Source organism: Mobula birostris, chromosome X (genome assembly GCF_030028105.1).
Source record: "Mobula birostris isolate sMobBir1 chromosome X, sMobBir1.hap1, whole genome shotgun sequence".
Taxonomy (NCBI): domain Eukaryota; kingdom Metazoa; phylum Chordata; class Chondrichthyes; order Myliobatiformes; family Myliobatidae; genus Mobula; species Mobula birostris.
In genome coordinates, this window is record NC_092402.1 from 52,929,140 (window position 1) to 52,948,771 (window position 19,632).

General features: G+C 49.2%; 1 protein-coding gene across 2 annotated transcripts in view; it reads right to left on the bottom strand.

Annotated features, from left to right (window-relative positions):
* The window catches only part of LOC140191932 (ATP synthase F(0) complex subunit C3, mitochondrial-like), a 30,214-nt gene extending 14,879 nt beyond the window's left edge, over positions 1–15,335 (bottom strand). Inside the window, exon 1 of one of the 2 annotated variants that reach the window (XM_072249819.1) lies at positions 15,250–15,335. In XM_072249819.1, coding sequence (XP_072105920.1) covers positions 15,250–15,276 — 27 coding nt within the window. In that variant the 5' untranslated portion in view covers positions 15,277–15,335. Of the gene's footprint in view, positions 1–10,752; positions 10,827–15,249 lie in introns of those variants that run through there. The other variant, XM_072249817.1, reaches the window with a different exon arrangement.
* Positions 15,336–19,632: the final 4,297 nt, after the last annotated feature.

A 19,632-nucleotide genomic window follows, 5' to 3' on the forward strand; every position in this document is an offset into this window, starting at 1 on the left:
ATAGAATGTGTAATGATCTGATCTGTAAGTCAGGCTTTTCACTGTATCTCAGTACATGTGACAATAATAAACCTGAGGCCCTCCGATGGTTGGGGTTGCCCATGAATGTTGCATCCTAGCTGTCTACAAGCCAGGGCAGTCTGATATGGAGAGCAAGTTATTGCCCATGTAGCAAGCTCCCACTCTCCATGCATTTCATGAATCCAAAGGAATGGAAGAGACCAATACAGTTTGGTTCCAGCAGTGTCGGAGGACCATAAGACATAGGAGCAGGATTAGGCCATTTGGCCTATCGAATCTGCTTCAATCATGGCTGATCCTTTGTTATCCCCTCCTCAGCCTCACTCCCTGGCCTCCTCCCCTTAACCTTTGATTCTGTGGCCAGTCAATCTCTGCCTTAAACAAACCCAATGTCCTGGCCTCCACAGCTGCTTCTGGTAACAAATTCCACAAATTCACCACCCTCTGGCTAAAGAAATTTCTTTGCATCTCTGTTTTAAATGGATGCCCCTCTATCCTGCTGAGGCTGTGCCCTCTTGACCTAGACTCCCCCACCATGGCAAACATCCTTTCCACATCTACTCTGTCTAGCCCTTTCAACATTCAAAAGGTTTCAATGAGATCCCCCCTCATCCTTCTAAATTCCAGCGAGTACAGACCCAGAGCCATCAAACGTTCTTCATATGATAACCCTTTCATTTCCAAAATCCTTGTGAACCTCTTCGGAACCTTCTCCAATGCCAGCACATCTTTTCTAAGATGAGAGGCCCAAAACTGTTCATAATACTCAAGGTGAGGCTTCACCAGTGCCTTATAAACCCTCAGCATCACATCCTTGCTCTTGTATTCTAAACCTCTTGAAATGAATGCTAACATGGCATTTGCCTTCCTCACCACCAACTCTACCTGCAAGTTAACCTTTAGGGTGCTCTGCACAAGGACTCCCAAGTCCCTTTGCATCTCAGATTTTTGGATTTTCTCCCCATTTAGAATATAGTCTGTACATTTATTTCTTCTACCATAGTGCATGACCATGCAATTTCCAACACTGTATCATTTGCCACTTTCTTGCCCATTCTCCTAATCTGTCTAAGTCCTTCTGCAGCCTTCCTGTTGCCTCAACACTACCTGCTCCTCCACCAACCTTTGTATCATCTGCAAATTTGGCAACAAACCCATCTATTCCGTTATCTAAATCATTGATATACAGCACAAAAAGAAGCGGTCCCAACACCGACCCCTGTGGAACACCACTAGTCACTGGCAGCCAACCAGACAAAGATCCTTTTATTCCCATTCACTGCCTCATACCAATAAGCCAGTGCTCTAACCATGTTAGTAACTTAACTGTAATACCATGGGCTCTTAACTTGGTAAGCAGCCTCATGTGTGGCACCTTGTCAAAGGCCTTCTGAAAATCCAAATATACAACATCCACTGCATCCCCTTTATAATCCCCTACTTGTAATCTCAAGGAATTCCAACAGGTCTGTCAGTCAAGATTTTCCCCCAAGGAAGCCATGCTGACTTTGTCCTATCTTGTCCTGTGTCACCTAGGACTTCATAACCTCATCCTTAACAATTGACTCCAACATCTTCCCAACCACTGAGGTCAAACTAACTGGTCTATGATTTCCTTTCTGCTGCCTCCCTCTTTCTTAGAGAGTGGAGTGACATTTGCAATTTTTCTGTTCTCCAGAACAGTGACATAGTCCAATGATTCTTGAAAGATCATTACTAATGCCTCCACTACCTCCTTCAGAACCGTAGAGTGCAGTTCATCTGGTCCGGGTGACTTACGTACCTTCAGGTCTTTCAGCTTTTGAACACCTTCTCCCTTGTAATAGTAACTATGCTCACTTCTCTTCCCTCACACCCTTCACTACCTGGCACATTGATAGTGTCTTCCACAATGAAGACTGATGCAAAATACTCATTTAGTTCATCTGCCATCTCCTTGTCCCTGTTATTATTTCTCCGGCCTCATTTTCAAGTGGTCCTACCTATATCTACTTAAATCTCTCCCTTATTTTTTTATATACTTGAAAAAACTTTTTTCTATCCACCTTGATACTGTTTACTAGCTCACTATATTATTTCATCTTTTCCCTCCTTATGATTCATTTAGTTGCTGTCTGTAGGTTTTTAAAAGTTTCCCAATCCTCTATCTTCCCAATAATTTTTGCTTTGTTTGCTACTCCTTTGCTTTGACTTCCCCTATCAGCCACAGTTGTACTATTTTGCCATTTGAGTATTTCTTTGTTTTTGGAATACATCTATCCTGCACCTTCCTCATTTTTACCAGAAACTCATGCCATTGCTGCCCTGCTAGTATCTCCTTCCAATTTACTTTGGCCAACTCCTCTCTCATACCGCTGTAATTTCCTTCAATCCACTGAAATACTGCTAAATCAGACTTTACTTTCTCCCTATCAAATTTCAAGTTGAACTCATTCATATTGTGATTTCTGGCTCCTAAGGGATTCTTTTACTTTTAAGCTCCCTAATCACCTCTGGCTCATTACATAACACCTAATCCAGTACAGGTGTCCCCCGCTTTTCGAATGTTCGCTTTATGAAACCTCACTGTTACGAAAAAATGCAGTGCGTGGAAAAAATCAGTGCGCGCCCCGAGCAGCCGCTCTCCCCTAGATTTGGAACGGCATTCTCGCTGGCATTGCTTAAACACGTGCCTGTGAGCAGTCGTTTGCAAGGTGAGTTCTAAGGTATTGGAAAAGCCTAAAAGAGCTCGTAAGGGTGTTACACTTAGCGTAAAACTAGACATAATTAAGTGTTTCTATCGTGGTGAACGAAGTAAGGATGAAGTGAGTTTGGCTTGTGGAAGTTGACGAAGATGATGTTGAAGAGGTTTTGGCATCTCATGACCAGGAGCTGATAGATGAAGAGCTGATGCAATTGGAAGAGGAAAGGATAGCAATCGAAACCAAATGAGTAATGATAAAGTATGACTTTAATTTTGAAAGAGTACGTTGGTTTAGGGCATACATGCAGGATGGTTTGAGTGCTTACAAAGAACTGTATGATAGAAAAATGCGTGAGGCTCAGCAGTCAAGCAAGTCTTCCACATCAGCCACAGCAGACGACGAACCTCGACCTTTGACATCGAGGCGAGCAGTCATAGGAGAAGATGAGCTGCCTGCCCTAATGGAAACAGACGACGAGATGACACCCCGGTGTCCCACCACCCCAACACCCAGGCCATGGACAGATACCGATTCGCGGAGAATGCAGCGGTAGCCGGGAGGCACACAGCACATCTTTGAGAAAAAAGCCAAAATAAACATGCTAGTTAATTTGGTGCCACCCGGCACGTAATTGTCGGCCCAGATCAGAGGCGTTTGCATCGTCTCTGATCTGGGCCGACATTTACGTGCCAGGTGGCACCTTATTAATTAGCCTGTTTGTTTCAGCTTTTTTCTTAAAGATGTGCTGTGTGCGTCCCGGCTACTGCTGTACCCCTGCATGCTTCGCTGATCGGTATCGGTTCGCTGCCCGGAGGGTGGGGGCCACTGCACCACCCAAACTCTGACAACTCAGTCTAACACACCATCAGTGTGCTCGGCGCTGTCCCAATTCCGGTAAGTGATACTACACTGTACATACATTATTTCTACTTCATATCGGCTGTGTATTTTTACATGTTATTTGGTATGATTTGGCATCTTCATAGCTTAAAGGTTACTGGAGAGAATGTTTCTGCCAACAGCGCTTGTGTTAGATTTTCTGCCAAGAGCGCTTGCGTGAGATTTTCGCTATGGGAACAGTGCAGGCAATCGTTGTAGAGAAGTATTTCTAATTTATATAGGCTGTGTATTTGTCATATCATTCCTGCTTTTACTATATGTTACTGTTATTTTAGGTTTTATGTGTTATTTGACATGATTTCGTAGGTTATTTTTGGGTCTGCGAACACTCACAAATTTTTCCCATATAAATAAATGGTAATTGCTTCTTCGCTTTACGACCTTCTGGCTTACAAACCTTTTCAGAGGAACACCCTACCTTCGGATGGCGGGGGAAACCTGTAGTGCTAATCCCCGAAGAGGATCAACGACAAACTGTTCAAAAAAGCCACCTCTTAGGCATTCCAACAAATTTACTCATTTGCGATCCATTACCAACCTGATTTTCCAAATCTATCTGCATGTTGAATTCTCCCATGACCATCATAACATTACCCTTTTGACATGCCTTTTCTATTTCCTGTTGTAATCTCTGGCCCACATCCCAGCCACTGTCGGGAGACCTGTATATAACTGCCATCAGGGTTCTTTTACGTTTGCAGTTTCTTAACTCAACCCACAAGGATTCAACATCTTCTGATCCTATGTCACATCCTTTTACTGATTTGATGCCATTCGTTAACAGCAGAGACACGCCATCCCCTCTGCCTACCTTCCTATTCCACCGATATAACATGTAACTTTTGACATTTAGCTCCCAACTGCAGCTATCTTTCAGCCACGATTCTTTACCCACCGGTACTGTACCCCGGTGTCGCACAGTGACAGACCCGTCCCCACCGGTACCGTACCCCGGCGTTACACAGTGACAGACCCGTCCCCACCGGTACCGTACCCCGGTGTTATACAGTGACAGACCCGTCCCCACCGGTACCGTACCCCGGTGTTATACAGTGACAGAACCGTCCCCACCGGTACCGTACCCCGGTGTTACACAGCGACGGACCCGTCCCCACCGGTACCGTACCCCGGTGTTACACAGCGACGGACCCGTCCCCACCGGTACCGTACCCCGGTGTTACACAGCGACGGACCCGTCCCCACCGGTACCGTACCCCGGTGTTACACAGCGACAGACCCGTCCCCACCGGTACCATGCCCCGGTGTTACACAGCGACGGACCCGTCCCCACCGGTACCGTACCCCGGTGTTGTACAGCGACAGACCCGTCCCCACCGGTACCATGCCCCGGTGTTACACAGCGACGGACCCGTCCCCACCGGTACCGTACCCCGGTGTTGTACAGTGACAGACCCGTCCCCACCGGTACCGTACCCCGGTGTTACACAGCGACGGACCCGTCCCCACCGGTACCGTACCCCAGTGTTACACAGTGACAGACCCGTCCCCACCGGTACCGTACCCCGGTGTGATAGTGACAGACCCGTCCCCACCGGTACCGTACCCCGGTGTCACACAGTGACAGACCCGTCCCCACCGGTACCGTACCCCGGTGTCACACAGTGACAGACCCGTCCCCACCGGTACCGTACCCCGGTGTCACACAGTGACAGACCCGTCCCCACCGGTACCGTACCCCGGTGTCACACAGTGACTGACCCGTCCCCACCGGTACCGTACCCCGGCGTTACACAGTGACAGACCCGTCCCCACCGGTACCGTACCCCGGTGTTACACAGTGACAGACCCGTCCCCACCGGTACCGTACCCCGGTGTTACACAGCGACGGACCCGTCCCCACCGATACCGTACCCCGGCGTTACACAGTGACAGACCCGTCCCCACCGGTACCGTACCCCGGTGTTATACAGCGACGGACCCGTCCCCACCGATACCGTACCCCGGCGTTACACAGTGACGGACCCGTCCCCACCGGTACCGTACCCCGGTGTTATACAGTGACAGACCCGTCCCCACCGGTACCGTACCCCGGTGTCACACAGCAACGGACCCGTCCCCACCGGTACCGTACCCCGGCGTTACACAGTGACAGACCCGTCCCCACCGGTACCGTACCCCGGTATTACACAGTGACAGACCCGACCCAACCGGTACCGTACCCCGGTATTACACAGTGACAGTCCCGTCCCCACCGGTACCGTACCCCGGTGTTACACAGCGACGGACCCGGTACCGTACCCCGGTGTTACACAGCAACGGACCCGTCCCCACCGGTACCGTACCCCGGTGTTACACAGTGACAGACCCGTCCCCACCGGTACCGTACCCCGGTGTTACACAGCGACGGACCCGTCCCCACCGGTACTGTACCCCGGTGTTACACAGCGACGGACCCGTCCCCATCGGTACCGTACCCCGGCGTTACACAGTGACAGACCCGTCCCCACCGGTGTTACACAGTGACAGACCCGTCCCCACCGGTACTGTACCCTGGTGTTGTACAGTGACAGACCCGTCCCCACCAGTACCGTACCCCGGCGTTACACAGTGACAGACCCGTCCCCACCGGTACCGTACCCCGGTGTTCTACAGCGACGGACCCGTCCCCACCGGTACCATACCCCGGTGTCACACAGTGACAGACCCGTCCCCACCGGTACCGTACTCCGGTGTTATACTGTGACAGACCCGTCCCCACCAGTACCGTACCCCGGTGTTATACAGTGACAGACCCGTCCCCACCGGTACCGTACTCCGGTGTTATACTGTGACAGACCCGTCCCCACCGGTACCGTACCCCGGTGTTATACAGTGACGGACCCGTCCCCACCGGTACCGTACCCTGGTGTTACACAGTGACAGACCTGTCCCCACCGGTACCGTACTCCGGTGTTATACTGTGACAGACCCGTCCCCACCGGTACCGTACCCCGGTGTCACACAGCAACGGACCCGTCCCCACTGGTACCGTACCCCGGTGTTACACAGTGACAGACCCGTCCCCACCGGTACCGTACCCCGGTGTTACACAGCGACGGACCCGTCCCCACCGGTACTGTACCCCGGTGTTACACAGTGACGGACCCGTCCCCACTGGTACCGTACCCTGGTGTTACACAGTGACGGACCCGTCCCCACCGGTACCATACCCCGGTGTTACACAGCGACAGACCCGTCCCCACCGGTACCGTACTCCGGTGTTATACTGTGACAGACCCGTCCCCACCGGTACCGTACCCCGGTGTTACACAGCGACAGACCCGTCCCCACCGGTACCGTACTCCGGTGTTATACTGTGACAGACCCGTCCCCACCGGTACCGTACCCCGGTGTTATACAGTGACAGACCCGTCCCCACCGGTACCGTACTCCGGTGTTATACTGTGACAGACCCGTCCCCACCGGTACCGTACCCCGGTGTTATACAGTGACGGACCCGTCCCCACCGGTACCGTACCCCGGTGTTACACAGTGACAGACCCGTCCCCACCGGTACCGTACTCCGGTGTTATACTGTGACAGACCCGTCCCCACCGGTACCGTACCCCGGTGTTACACAGTGACAGACCCGTCCCCACCGGTACCGTACCCCGGTGTTACACAGTGACAGACCCGTCCCCACCGGTACCGTACCCCGGTGTCACACAGTGATAGACCCGTCCCCACCGGTACCGTACCCCGGTGTTGTACAGTGACGGACCAACCTGTACCAGTACTGTACATTACTCTTTCCCCACTACCCCAGTATGACTTTGTGATTAAGCAATGCTACCTTCTGGTATCTATAAATTACGCAACAAAGATCGGCTGGTTGTGTGGTAGTGCAATAACCTCGCATTTAACGTCAGCAAAGACCAAGGAACTGATTATGCACTGCAGGAAGGGGAAGTTGGAAGAACCTACAGTAGCCCTCATCGAAGGGTCAGCAATGGAAAGGGTGAGCAGTTTCCAGTTTCTGAGTGTCAATATCTCTGAAGATTGATCAATGACCGAACATATTGATCAAAGTAGACACACCAGCAGCTCGTGTTCATTCGGAATTTGAGATTTGTAAAACCTCTTGCAAATTTTTACAGGTGTGGAGGCATCAAATGCAGAGGATCACTAGAGACTCAGCCAACTCTATCACAGGCACATCTCTGCCCATCACTGAGGGCATCTTCAAAAGGAGGTGCCCGTCACTAAGTACCCTCACCATTCAGGACATGCACTCAAGGACCCACATTCAATGATTTTGGAACAATTGCTTCACTTCCACCATCAAATTTCTGGAAAGTTCACAAACTCATGAACACTACCTTATTGTTTATTTATTTTTGCGGTTTGTAGTGATTTTATATCTGACACTGTACTGCTGCTGCAAAATTTATTTCATCCATGTCAGTAATAATCCTGATTCTGACGGTAAAGATCACGTCGAAATGAGGAACTAAGTCATAGCTCCATTAAAATCTTGCTTGGGGCTTTTCTTGAAATAGTTCACTCTTACAAAATAATGTTTGCAAATCCTTACCTCATCAAATTTCTGCAACTTGTCAGCATGCAAGCAAAACCAATATTAACACTCTGCGGAGATTATGAGTTATCCGCCTGCATAATGTAATCTGCTACTGCGTTCAGACACAACACTGTTAACCCATGAGATATGAGACCAAAATTAGGCTACTTTGGCTATCCAGTTGGTCCCCTCATTCAATCATGGGTGATTTCTTTTTCAACCCCTCTCCCACCTTGTCCCCACCACCAATCAAGAACCCATCCATCTCTGCCTTGAACACACCCAATGACTTGACTGTGGAGGGCTATGGTATCAGGCAGAGTAATAGTTCAGCTCCGTGGACTAGTTTCCTTAGCGTGTGTAGCCAGTGATCACAATGTCATAGGGTTCAAGATAATTCTGGGAAAGGATCGGTCTGGTCTGAGAGTTGAGATTCTAAATTGGGGAAAGACCAATTTTGATAGCATCAGAAAAGACCTGGCAAGTGTGGATCGCGACAGGTTGTCCTCTGGGAAAGGGATGCTTGGTAAGTGGGAGGCTTTCTAAAGTGAAATTTTGGGAGTACAGAGTCTGTATGCTCTTGTGAGAATAAAGGGTAAGGAACACAAGTTTAGGGAACCTTGGTTTTTGAGAGAGATTGAACCTCTGGTTAAGGAGGAGGAGGTGCAGAGCAGGTATTGGAAGTTACAAATAAATGAGGTGCTGGAGGAGCATCAGAAATGCAAGAGAACAATTGAGATTGTGCAATTGTTGTCACCTAGCTACAGGATATCAATAAGATTGAAAATTTACAAGGATGTTGCCAGGACTCGAGGACCTGAGTTGTAGGGAGAAGTTGAATACGTCAGGACTCTATTCCCTGAAGCATATACCTCTCTATTCCCTAGTGAATGAGAGGTATAGAAAATTGTGAGGGGTGTACATAAGGTAAAAGCAAGCAGATTCCCCCCCCCTCCCCGAGAGAATGGGCAAGCCTAGAACTAGAGGTCATGTATTAAGGTTGAAAGGTGAAATGCTTTAAGAACATGAGAGGGAGCTTTTTCACGAGGGTAGCGAGAGTGGAACGAGCTGCCAGTGAAGTAATGTGTGCGGGTACAATTTCAAAATTGAAGAGAAGTTTTGATAAGTACATGGATGGGAGGGGTTTGGAGGGCTATGGTCCAGGTGCAGGTTGTTGGGACTACACATTTGGGGAACTTTTAAAAGTATATGGGCCAAATGTGTGCAATTTGTCATCAGCATTGGTTAACTATTGTCACATGTAGTGAGATCCATCGCAAAGCTCATCTGGCATACTGTTTGTACAGATCAGATCATTGAGCTAGAATAAGGCAGAATAATAGTTCAATGCAGACTCAATGGGCTGAAGGGCCTGTTTCTGTGCTGGAATGCTCTGTGACCGTGACTCTAAAATGTAAAAGTGCAGTGCAGGTAAACTATAAGCTAGGATATAAACAAGACAGGGTTTTGAAGGCAAGCATCCATCTTGTCATACAGAAGTCTGAAAACACGCAGAAGCCATTGAACGCACTAATAGCAATAAGGCAATGGCATCAGGATCATGCCGTCTTCTCTTTACTACCGCCAGGAAGGAGGTGCAGGAACCTGAAGAGACACTCAATTAGCAATTCAGGAACAGCTTCTTCCAATCCACAAGTAGCCATGAACGCTGCCTCACTGTTCCTCTTTTCTTGCACTATTTATTTTGTAATTTGTAGTTAATTGTGCTTTTGTACTCTACTGCTGCCTAGTAAACAAATTTCACGACCTAAGATCATTGATTCTGATCGAAGACACCCCCCCTCGCCCGCGCCAGGGATGGGTCTGGTGAGACCTCCACCGCACTGTCTGTGACAGGTCCGTCCTTCCTCGAGGAGGGAGAACAGTTCCCCGACACGGCGCTCACCAGGGCCCCGTACAACCCCCGCGCAGCCACGGCCAAATTAGCCACTTGCCCTCTGACCGCCTGTCTGCCCAGTATGTTGTCCCTTTGTACTTAGTGTACAAGGACCCCACCCTCCAACCCAAGTCCTGCTGAACATCAAATCCACCCGATCTCACCAATACGCTGCACTACCATATGCTGGCTCCCAGCGCCAGAGACCCGGGCTCCATCCTGACCTCCTGCACAGGGAGAGGGGAAAGAAGAGAGTGTAATGTAATAACCCCAAACTGCCTTAAATACAGGCTGCAACTGACTGCAACACAGTAAATGCAACTTAAGAAGTGCACATCTTCAAGCTGCAGCAGTTTGCATTTACCGCAACTGACTGCAATGCTCGGGGAATTTCCGGACTCTTACGATTCCGAATTGCATTAAACGCAGGATGCAATTTCCCCGACCTCAATGCAGCGAACAACTGCACTGCATTAAATGCAAACCGCAGTGCCCTCCTACTGGACGCAATGGACCGACGGACCACCTGTAGTGTCCCGAATTGCATTAAATGCAGGATAGTAATGCAGTATCTGCAAAACAACGGTGCTGCCTTCAATGAAACTCTCGGCTGCATTGCAGGGACCGCGCGCCTTTCCCGTTTGCATTCCTGAGGTGACAGTCATCTCCTCTCTTTCTTTCTCCCTCCCTGCCTCCTTCGCACTCCCACAACACAACTAAAATACATTTACCAGGGCGGCGGGGGTGCAAGCCATCTTAATGCAGAGAGCCATGCCCGAGGAGGAGAAAGCAAGAGGAGCAAATGGAAAGTCACCAAGAAGAAAAAAACATGGGTGTGGGGTCAAGTTCCCGGGGCATCCGGCGGGGGAGGGGGGGTGCGATCATCTGCCAGATAGGATGGAGGGGGCGCAGCCCGAGAGAGGATGACGTTGGAATGAGGTCACCCACCCCCACCCCCACCCCCACTTTTCCCCCTGCTCCGCCCGTAGCCATGACGCCGACATTCACCGGCAGGAAAGCAAAAGTCACTCGCGCACGCGCGCTAAATGGAATGAAGTTAAAGGCGCAGAGCGGCACCGTCCTCTCATTGTCTGACCGACAGAAAATTTGGGAATTAAAGGCAATGACGTGCGGAAGGGCGGTTGTTAGGGGATTGTTAGAGGAGCAGGCGGGTTGAGGAGATAAATAAGGAGAGGTGTAGAGGGTTAGAGGGGAGTCACAGAGTTGGAGGGGTCATAGAAACAGGGAGGGGTGCAGGGGATGGGGATTCATGGAGATAGGAAGGTGTGTAAAGGAAGGGGGGTGTCACAGAGATGCGGAGGAGTGTGGGGGCCAGGGGAGTCCAGGATACAGGGAGGGGTGTGGGGGAGGGAGTGGGGTCACGGAGACAGGGGTCTGGGTGAGGTGTAGTTACACTGTTCATTCTGTGGGGCTAGTCTTTAAGAGACCTTTCTTCGAGAGAAAAAGATAAGTCCCTGTACCACCCTTACCCAGTTACCAGTATCCTCACAACCATGGGACCGTGGAGTGTCACAGAGCACTACAGCACGGAAACAGGCCATTTGGCTCAATCCTGTCACCCAGCACTTGATCCATAGACTTCCCTGTATGGGTGATTCAAGTGCCCATTTAGACTATTTGTCAAATTGAGAGACCACAGACCAGTTCTCATTGAGAGGTCAGCAGTGGAAAGGGTGAGCAGCTTCAATTTCCTGGGCGTCAACTTCTCTGAGGATCTATCCTGGGCCCAAGACATTGATGCAATCACAAAGAAGGCACACCAGCGGCTATATTTCATCAAGTGATTTGCTATGTCGCCAAAGACTCTTCCAAATTTCCGGAGATGTACAGTGGAGAGCATTCTGACTGGTTGTATCACAGCCTGGTGTGGAGCCTCCAATGCAGAGGATCAGAAAAATCTGCAGAGTGTTGTAGATTCCGCCAGCTCCATCACGGACGCAACCTTCCCCGCCATCGAGGACACCTTCAAAAAACGATGCCTCCAGAAAACGGCATCCATCATTAAAGACCCCCACCGCCCTGGACGTACCTTCTTTCATTACTACCATGAGGGAGGAGGTACCTCAAGACACACATTCAATGATTTAGGAACAGCTTCTTCTCCTCCACCATCAATTTTCTAAACAGTCCCTGAACCCATGAACACTACCTTATTATTCCTCTTCATTTTTGCACTATTTATTTATTTTTGTAACTTATGATATTGTTTCTATGTATTGCAATGTACTGCTGCCACAAAACGTCACCAACAGACTGTCCTGGTCCGACCACAGACACCATGGCCAGGAAAGCTTATCAACACCTCTACTTCCTCAGGAGGCTGACGAAATTTGGTGCTGCTCGATGACCCTACCAATTTTTATCAGCACACCATAGGAAGCATCCTATCTGGATGCATCTGCTCTGCCTGTGACCACAAGAAACTGCAGAGAGTTGTGGACACAGCTCAGCACATCACAGAAACCAGCCTCCCCTCCATGGACTCTGTCTACACTTCCCATTGCCTCAGCATCATCAAAGACCCCACCCACAATGGACTTTCTCTCTTTGGTAAAGCCTGAAAGCACATACCACCAGGCTCAGGGACAGCTTCTATCCCACAGTATAATAATAACAGTATTATTAAATAGTTCCCTAGTATACCTGACAATCTCCCTTGTTATGATCTTGCATCTTATTGCCTACCTGTACTGCACTTTCTCTGTAGCTGTTACACTTTGTTCTGCATTCTGTTATTGTTCTACCTCAATATGCTGTGTAATGATCTGATCTGGATGGAGAGTATGTAAGACAAGCTTTTCACTGTATTTCCAATAACAATTCTGATAAACCAATTCCAATTCCATTTCCCTAGGAGCCGACCATTCAAAGGGTGTGTCCAAGCCACATTAATACTCCCAAACTGTATTGCCTTGCATTTACCCGAGATTAAACCCCAGCTGCCATTTATCAGCCCATTTCATCAACATCTCAATGTCACCTGTAAGGTAAGATTGTTCATTGTCACCTGTACAAGTCGCTGTGTGTACAGGTGCAGTGAAAAACTTACCTACAGCAGCATCACAGGCACAGAGCATCAGAGACACAACATTCACAAGGAAACATAAATTAATCAAATTAAAGACAACTTTTACAAGAAAACACCATCAGAACAAAAACCAAGTCTATTGCAGTGCAAAGTGGTCACATGTTGCTGTACTGAGGTGTTGATCAGGGTTGTGCTGGTTGGTTCAGGAACTAAATGGTTGAAGGGAAGTAGCTGTTCCTGAACCTGGTGATGTGGGACTTCAGGCTTCTGTACCTCCTGCCCGATGGGAGCTGTGAGAAGATGGGATGGCCCGGATGGTGGGGACAAAAGAGCTCAGGATACATATTTACAAAAGTTCAATTAGACCACAGCTGGAGCAGTGCATACAAACCTGGTCACCACACCACAGGGAGGGTGTGGCAGAGGTTCACCAGGACGTTCCCTGAGATGGAGTGTGTCAGTAGCAAGGAGAGACTGGGTCTGTTCACCCTCGAGCAGTGAAGTCTGAGGGGTGATCTCATGGAGGTGGCAAGATGATGAGGACATTAGATAGAGTAGACCCTGGGAGTGTGTGATGGGATGGTGTGGAGGGAGATTCACTCTGTGTCTGACCCCAGGAGTGTGTGATGGGACAATGTGGAGGGAGATTCATTCTGTGTCTGACCCCGGGAGTGTGTGATGGGACAGTGTGGAGGGAGATTCACTCTGTGTCTGACCCCGAGAGTGTGTGATGGGACGGTGTGTAGGGAGATTCACTCTGTGTCTGACCCCGGGAGTGTGTGATGGGACAGTGTGGAGGGAGATTCACTCTGTGTCTGATCCTGGGAGTGTGTGATAGGACAGTGTGGAGGGAGATTCACTCTGTGTCTGACCCCGGGAGTGTGTGATGGGACAGTGTGGAGGGAGATTCACTCTGTGTCTGACCCCGAGAGTGTGTGATGGGACGGTGTGTAGGGAGATTCACTCTGTGTCTGACCCCGGGAGTGTGTGATGGGACAGTGTGGAGGGAGATTCACTCTGTGTCTGACCCCGGGAGTGTGTGATGGGACAGTGTGGAGGGAGATTCACTCTGTGTCTGACCCTGGGAGTGTGTGACAGGACAGTGTGGAGGAAGATTCACTCTGTGTCTGACCCTGGGAGTGTGTGATGGGACAGTGTGGAGGGAGATTCACTCTGTGTCTGATCCCAGGAGTGTCTGATGGGACAGTGTGGAGGGAGATTCACTCTGTGTCTGACCCTGGTAGCGTGTGATCGGACTGTGTGGAGGGAGATTCACTCTGTGTCTGACCCTGGGAGAGTGCGATGGGATGGTGTGGAGGGAGATTCACTGTGTCTGACCCTGGGAGTGTGTGATGGGACAGTGTGGAGGGAGATTCACTGTGTCTGACCCTGGGAGTGTGTGATGGGATGGCGTGGAGGGAGATTCACTCTGTGTCTGATCCCAGGAGTGTGTGACGGGACGGTGTGGAGGGAGATTCACTGTGTCTGACCCTGGGAGTGTGTGATGGGACGGTGTGGAGGGAGATTCACTCTGTGTCTGACCCCGGGAGTGTGTGATGGGATGGTGTGGAGGGAGATTCACTGTGTCTGACCCTGGGAGTGTGTGATGGGATGGTGTGGAGGGAGATTCACTGTGTCTGACCCTGGGAGTGTGTGATGGGATGGCGTGGAGGGAGATTCACTCTGTGTCTGATCCCAGGAGTGTGTGACGGGACGGTGTGGAGGGAGATTCACTGTGTCTGACCCTGGGAGTGTGTGATGGGACAGTGTGGAGGAAGATTCACTCTGTGTCTGACCGAGGGAGTGTGTGATGGGACGGTGTGGAGGGAGATTCATTCTGTGTCTGACCCTGGGAGTGTGTGATGGGATGGTGTGGAGGGAGATTCACTCTGTGTCTGACCGAGGGAGTGTGTTAGGTAATAATAAGTTTCAGCCTGACAGATGGGGATGTTTGTGTAATTGAAAACTGGTCAGTTGGTTTATCATTGTGACATGTACAATGAAAATCTTTGTTTTATATGTCCTCCATACCGATCAATTCATCACATCAGTACATTGAGGGAAAGCAATAACAGAATGCAGAATAAAGTGTTGCAGTTACAGAGAAAGTGCAGAGCAGGCAGACAGTCAGGTGCCACGATGAGGCTGATTGTGAGGTCGAGAGTCTATTTATTCATACCTGAGGACTGTTCAATTGTCTGATCATAGTGGGGTAGAAGTTGTCCTTGAGCCTGGTGGTACGTGCTTTCAGGCTTTGTACCCTCTGCCTGATGGGAGAGGGGAGAAGAGAGAATGACCAGGGTGGGAGGTGTCAGTGATGGTGTTGTACTGTGTAAGTGCATTAGCAGTGAAGAATGGTGGCAGTGGTTAAAGATTAATTTCTGAAATGACGTGGAGACTTTAGCAATTATTGGATTCCTTTGATCCTTGGCTCCTGGCATAAAATGTTTTAAATTATTAACGGGATCAGGAGATTAATTTCTGGTTGTCTTTATGCAGGTTATAATGAAATATTTGAGCATCACTCGTGGAGGTTTCTGCCTGGATTCTGTGTGTGTGTGTGTCTGTGTGTGTTTTGTACCCAGCACAAAAGCAGGCCATTCTGTCAATACTGACCATCCATGCTCCTCAGATATTAAAGCCTTTCATTCTGGGGATTGTTCTCATGAATCTCCTGTGGACCCTGCCCAGGGCCAGCTCATTATTCCTTTGATCCAGGGCCCTAAACTACTCACAATATCCCAAAGGTGGTCTGACCACAAAACAAAAGTTTTGTCAACAGAAGAGCTGATCATTTTCCTTCAGGATGTTGGGCAGTGCCTAGGATCCTGTCTGCGCCAACAGTGCCAAGTTTGAGAACTTCAAGTTCCTAGGTGTGAACATCACCAGTAGTCCATCTTGGTCCAACCATGCTGACGTCACGGCCAAGAAAGGTCACGAGCTGCTCTGACACCTAAACACGTAGGTTGGATCTGCCTACACCAATCCCATTTGCACGCTTGGAACTGGAATTGGAATTGGTTTATTGTTGTCACACGTACTGAGGTACAATGATAAACCTATCTTGCATACTGTTCATACAGATCAGATCATTATACAGTGTATTGAGGTAGAACAAGGTAAAATTACTACAGAATAAAGCATAACAGCAGCAGGGATGGTGCAGTGCAGGGAGACAAGGGGGTGCCAGAGACTGCAGAGAGTTGTGGACACAGCTCAGCACATCACAGAAACCAGCCTCCCCTCCATGGACTCTGTCTACACTTCTCACTGTCTCAGTAAAACAGCCAGAATCATCAAAGACCCCACCCACACCGACATTCTCTCTTCTCCCCTCTCCCATCGGACAGAAGGTACAATAGCAAACGAGGGAGAGGGAGAAATGCAAGGGGTGAGGGTGAAGGAGAGAGGGTGAAGGGAGAGGGAGACAGGGAGGAAGGAGAGAAATAGAAAGGGAAGAGGGTAGAGAGAGAGGGAAAGAAGGAGATGGAGAGAGAGAGTGAATGTGACAGAGGCAGATGGAGTATGCCAGAAAGGGAGAGAAGGAATGTGTGTGAGAGAGAGAGAGAAGTAAAAGTGTGAGGGACAGAGGGAAGGCCAGCAGTGAGGATACATCACCACCAGATGTCCCTCCAGCACCAGTAATGGTTCCACTGCCGTCTCTGGTGCACCTTCCGCCTCCTGCCTCCCTCGGAACGCTGGAGTGCTGTCTGCTCCTTTCACTCTCGGTTCAGGGGGCATTGCTTTTTCTCAGGGAGAATAGACTTCCCAGCACTCCCTCCTCGTCAGTAAGAATATCGATTTCTCTAACTGCCAGTAATCACTCCCCTCTGTCCCATCCTCCTATGTTTTTCCTCATCCCACTGGCCTCTTCACATCTTCTCTTTCCCCTCCCTCCTCCTCACATCCTGCCCACTATCCATACCACCCTTCCTTTGGTTCCCCGTTTAACCTCTAGTTCTAGTCTCACCCAAACCCAGTGGAAAAAGCCTGCTTGCATTACCCTATCTATACCCCTCAGAATTTTATATCTCTATCAAATCTCCCTTCAATCTCCAACTCTCCAAGGAACAAAGTCCTAACCTAATCAGCCTTTTTCTGTCACCTGATCTCTCGTGTCTCCTACCAATTTATACTTATCTCCCTCCGCCCACCTCCTTATTTTGGCTTCTGCCCTCTTCCTTTCTTGTCGTGTTGAAGACACAAACACAAAATAATCTGCAGATACTGGGGTCAAAGCAACACTCACAACATGCTGGAGGAACTCAGCAGGTCGGGCAGCATCCGTGGAAAAGATCGGTCGACGTTTCGGGCCGGAACCCTTCGACAGCCCTTCGAAACGTCGACCGATCTTTTCCACGGATGCTGCCCGACCCGCTGAGTTCCTCCAGAGTATTGTGACTGTCGTGTTGAAGGGTCTGTGTCCCAAATGTCAACTGTTTATTCCCATCCTCAGATGCTGCCTGACCTGCTGAGTTCCTCCAGCATTTTGTGTGTGTTGCTCAAGATTTCCAGCATCTGCAGAACCTCTTGTGTCTCCTCCTTCTGTGTCCAACCCCCTCACACTAACTGATCACAGCCTGTTGGCTGTCCTGAGACCAGATACCGGGCCTTTGCAGTCACAAACTGGGACACCCAGACTCTTTTCATATTAAAGATCTATCTAAATTTGGAGACGATACAAAGGTTTGGAGTGTTGTGGATCTTGTCGAAGGTTGCCAAAGGATACAGCAGGATATAGATCAGTTGCAGATGTGGGTGGAGAAATAGCAGATGGTATTTAACCTGGGCAAGTGTGTACTGTTGCACTTTGCGAGGTCAAATGTCAAGACCCTTGTGGTAGCTCATCCAGGAGATGAAATGCATAGGATCCATGGTGACTTGGTCATTTGGATTCAGAAGACAGAGGGGGACATATATATATATGTAACTTGGATGAAAATGAAAATGTAAACGTGATAGTAAAGATTGGTGATGTGGATGGTGTTGGAGATTGCTAAAGGATACAGTGAGATATAGATTATTTGCAGATGCAGACGGAAAAATGGCAGGTGGAATTTAATCCGGGCAAGTGTGAGGTGTAGCACTTTGGGTGGTCAAATATAAAGGGACAAGACACTGCATATGGCAGGATCCTCAACAGTGTTGATGTACAGAGGGATTCTGGGTCCAAATCCATAACTCACTGAAAGCAGCCACACAGATTGACAGCGGCAAAGAAAGCATATGGCACACGCCATGTTTAAGAGTCGGGAAGTTATGTTGCAGCTTTATATAACTCTGGTTAGGCTGAATCTGGAGGATTGCATTCAGATCTGGATGCCCCATTACAGGAGGGGTGTGAAGGCTTTGGAGAGGGTGTTCACCAGGATGCTGCCTGCAAAGATGGGACAAACTTGGGTTGTTTCTTCTGGAGTGGCAAAGGCTGAGGGGAGATCTGATTGAGGTTTGTAAGATTATGAGAGGCATAGTTTGAGTAGACAGCCGATATCTTTCTCCCCAGCGTGGAAATGTCGAGTACATTTAAGGTGAGAGGGGGTACGTTAAAAGGAGATGTGCAGGGGAAGTTTTTTTTAACACAGAGAGTGGGTGGGTGCCTGAAATGTGCAGCCAGGTGTGGCAGAGGAGGCAGATATGATAGAAGCGTTTAAAAGGCTCTTAGATTGGCACTTGAATATGCAGGGAATGGAGGGATGTGGAGATTGTGTAGGTAGAAGTGAGCAGTTATCATTAACGCTTAATTAGCTCAGCACGACATCATGGGCCGAATGGTCTGCTCCTGTTTTATGGTACTGTTTTATCTCCTTCCCTTCTCTGTTCAGACCAAACAAGCTTCTGCTTCTGCGCTGAAATGAGGACAAGTCTACATTAATGGTGCTGAGGTGGAGAGGGTTGAGAGCACAAGTGCCTAGGCGTGAACATCCCCAATAGCCTGTCGTGGTCAAACCACGATGACGTCACGGCCAAGAAAGCTCACTGCCACCTCTAATTCCTCGGGAGGCCAAGGAAATTCGGCAAGTACCCCCAACACTTACCAATTTTTATCGATGCACCACAGAAAGCATCCTGTCTGGAGACATCATGGCTTGGTACGGCAACTACTCTGCCCGTGACCGCAGAGAGTTGTGAACACGGCTCAGCACATCACAGAAACCAGCCTCCCCTCCATGGACTCTGTCTACACTTCTCACTGCTCAGTGAAGCAGCCAGAATAATCAAAGACCCCACCCACACCAGACATTCTCTCTTCTCCCCCCTCCCATCGGGCAGAAGGTGCAAAAGCCTGAAAGCACGATTCACCAGGCTCAAGGACAGATTCCAGTCCGCTTTTATAAGACTATTAACTAGTTCCCCGGTACTCTAAATTGGACTATTGACCTCACAATCTATGTACCTCCTTATGAAATTGCACTTAATTGTTTCTAAACTGCACTGCATTTTCTCTGTAACTGTGACACTTTATTCTGCATTCTGTTATTGTTTTACATTGTTCTACCTCAATACACTGTGTAATGATCTGATCTGAATGAGCAGTATACAAGACAAGCTTTTCACCGTATCT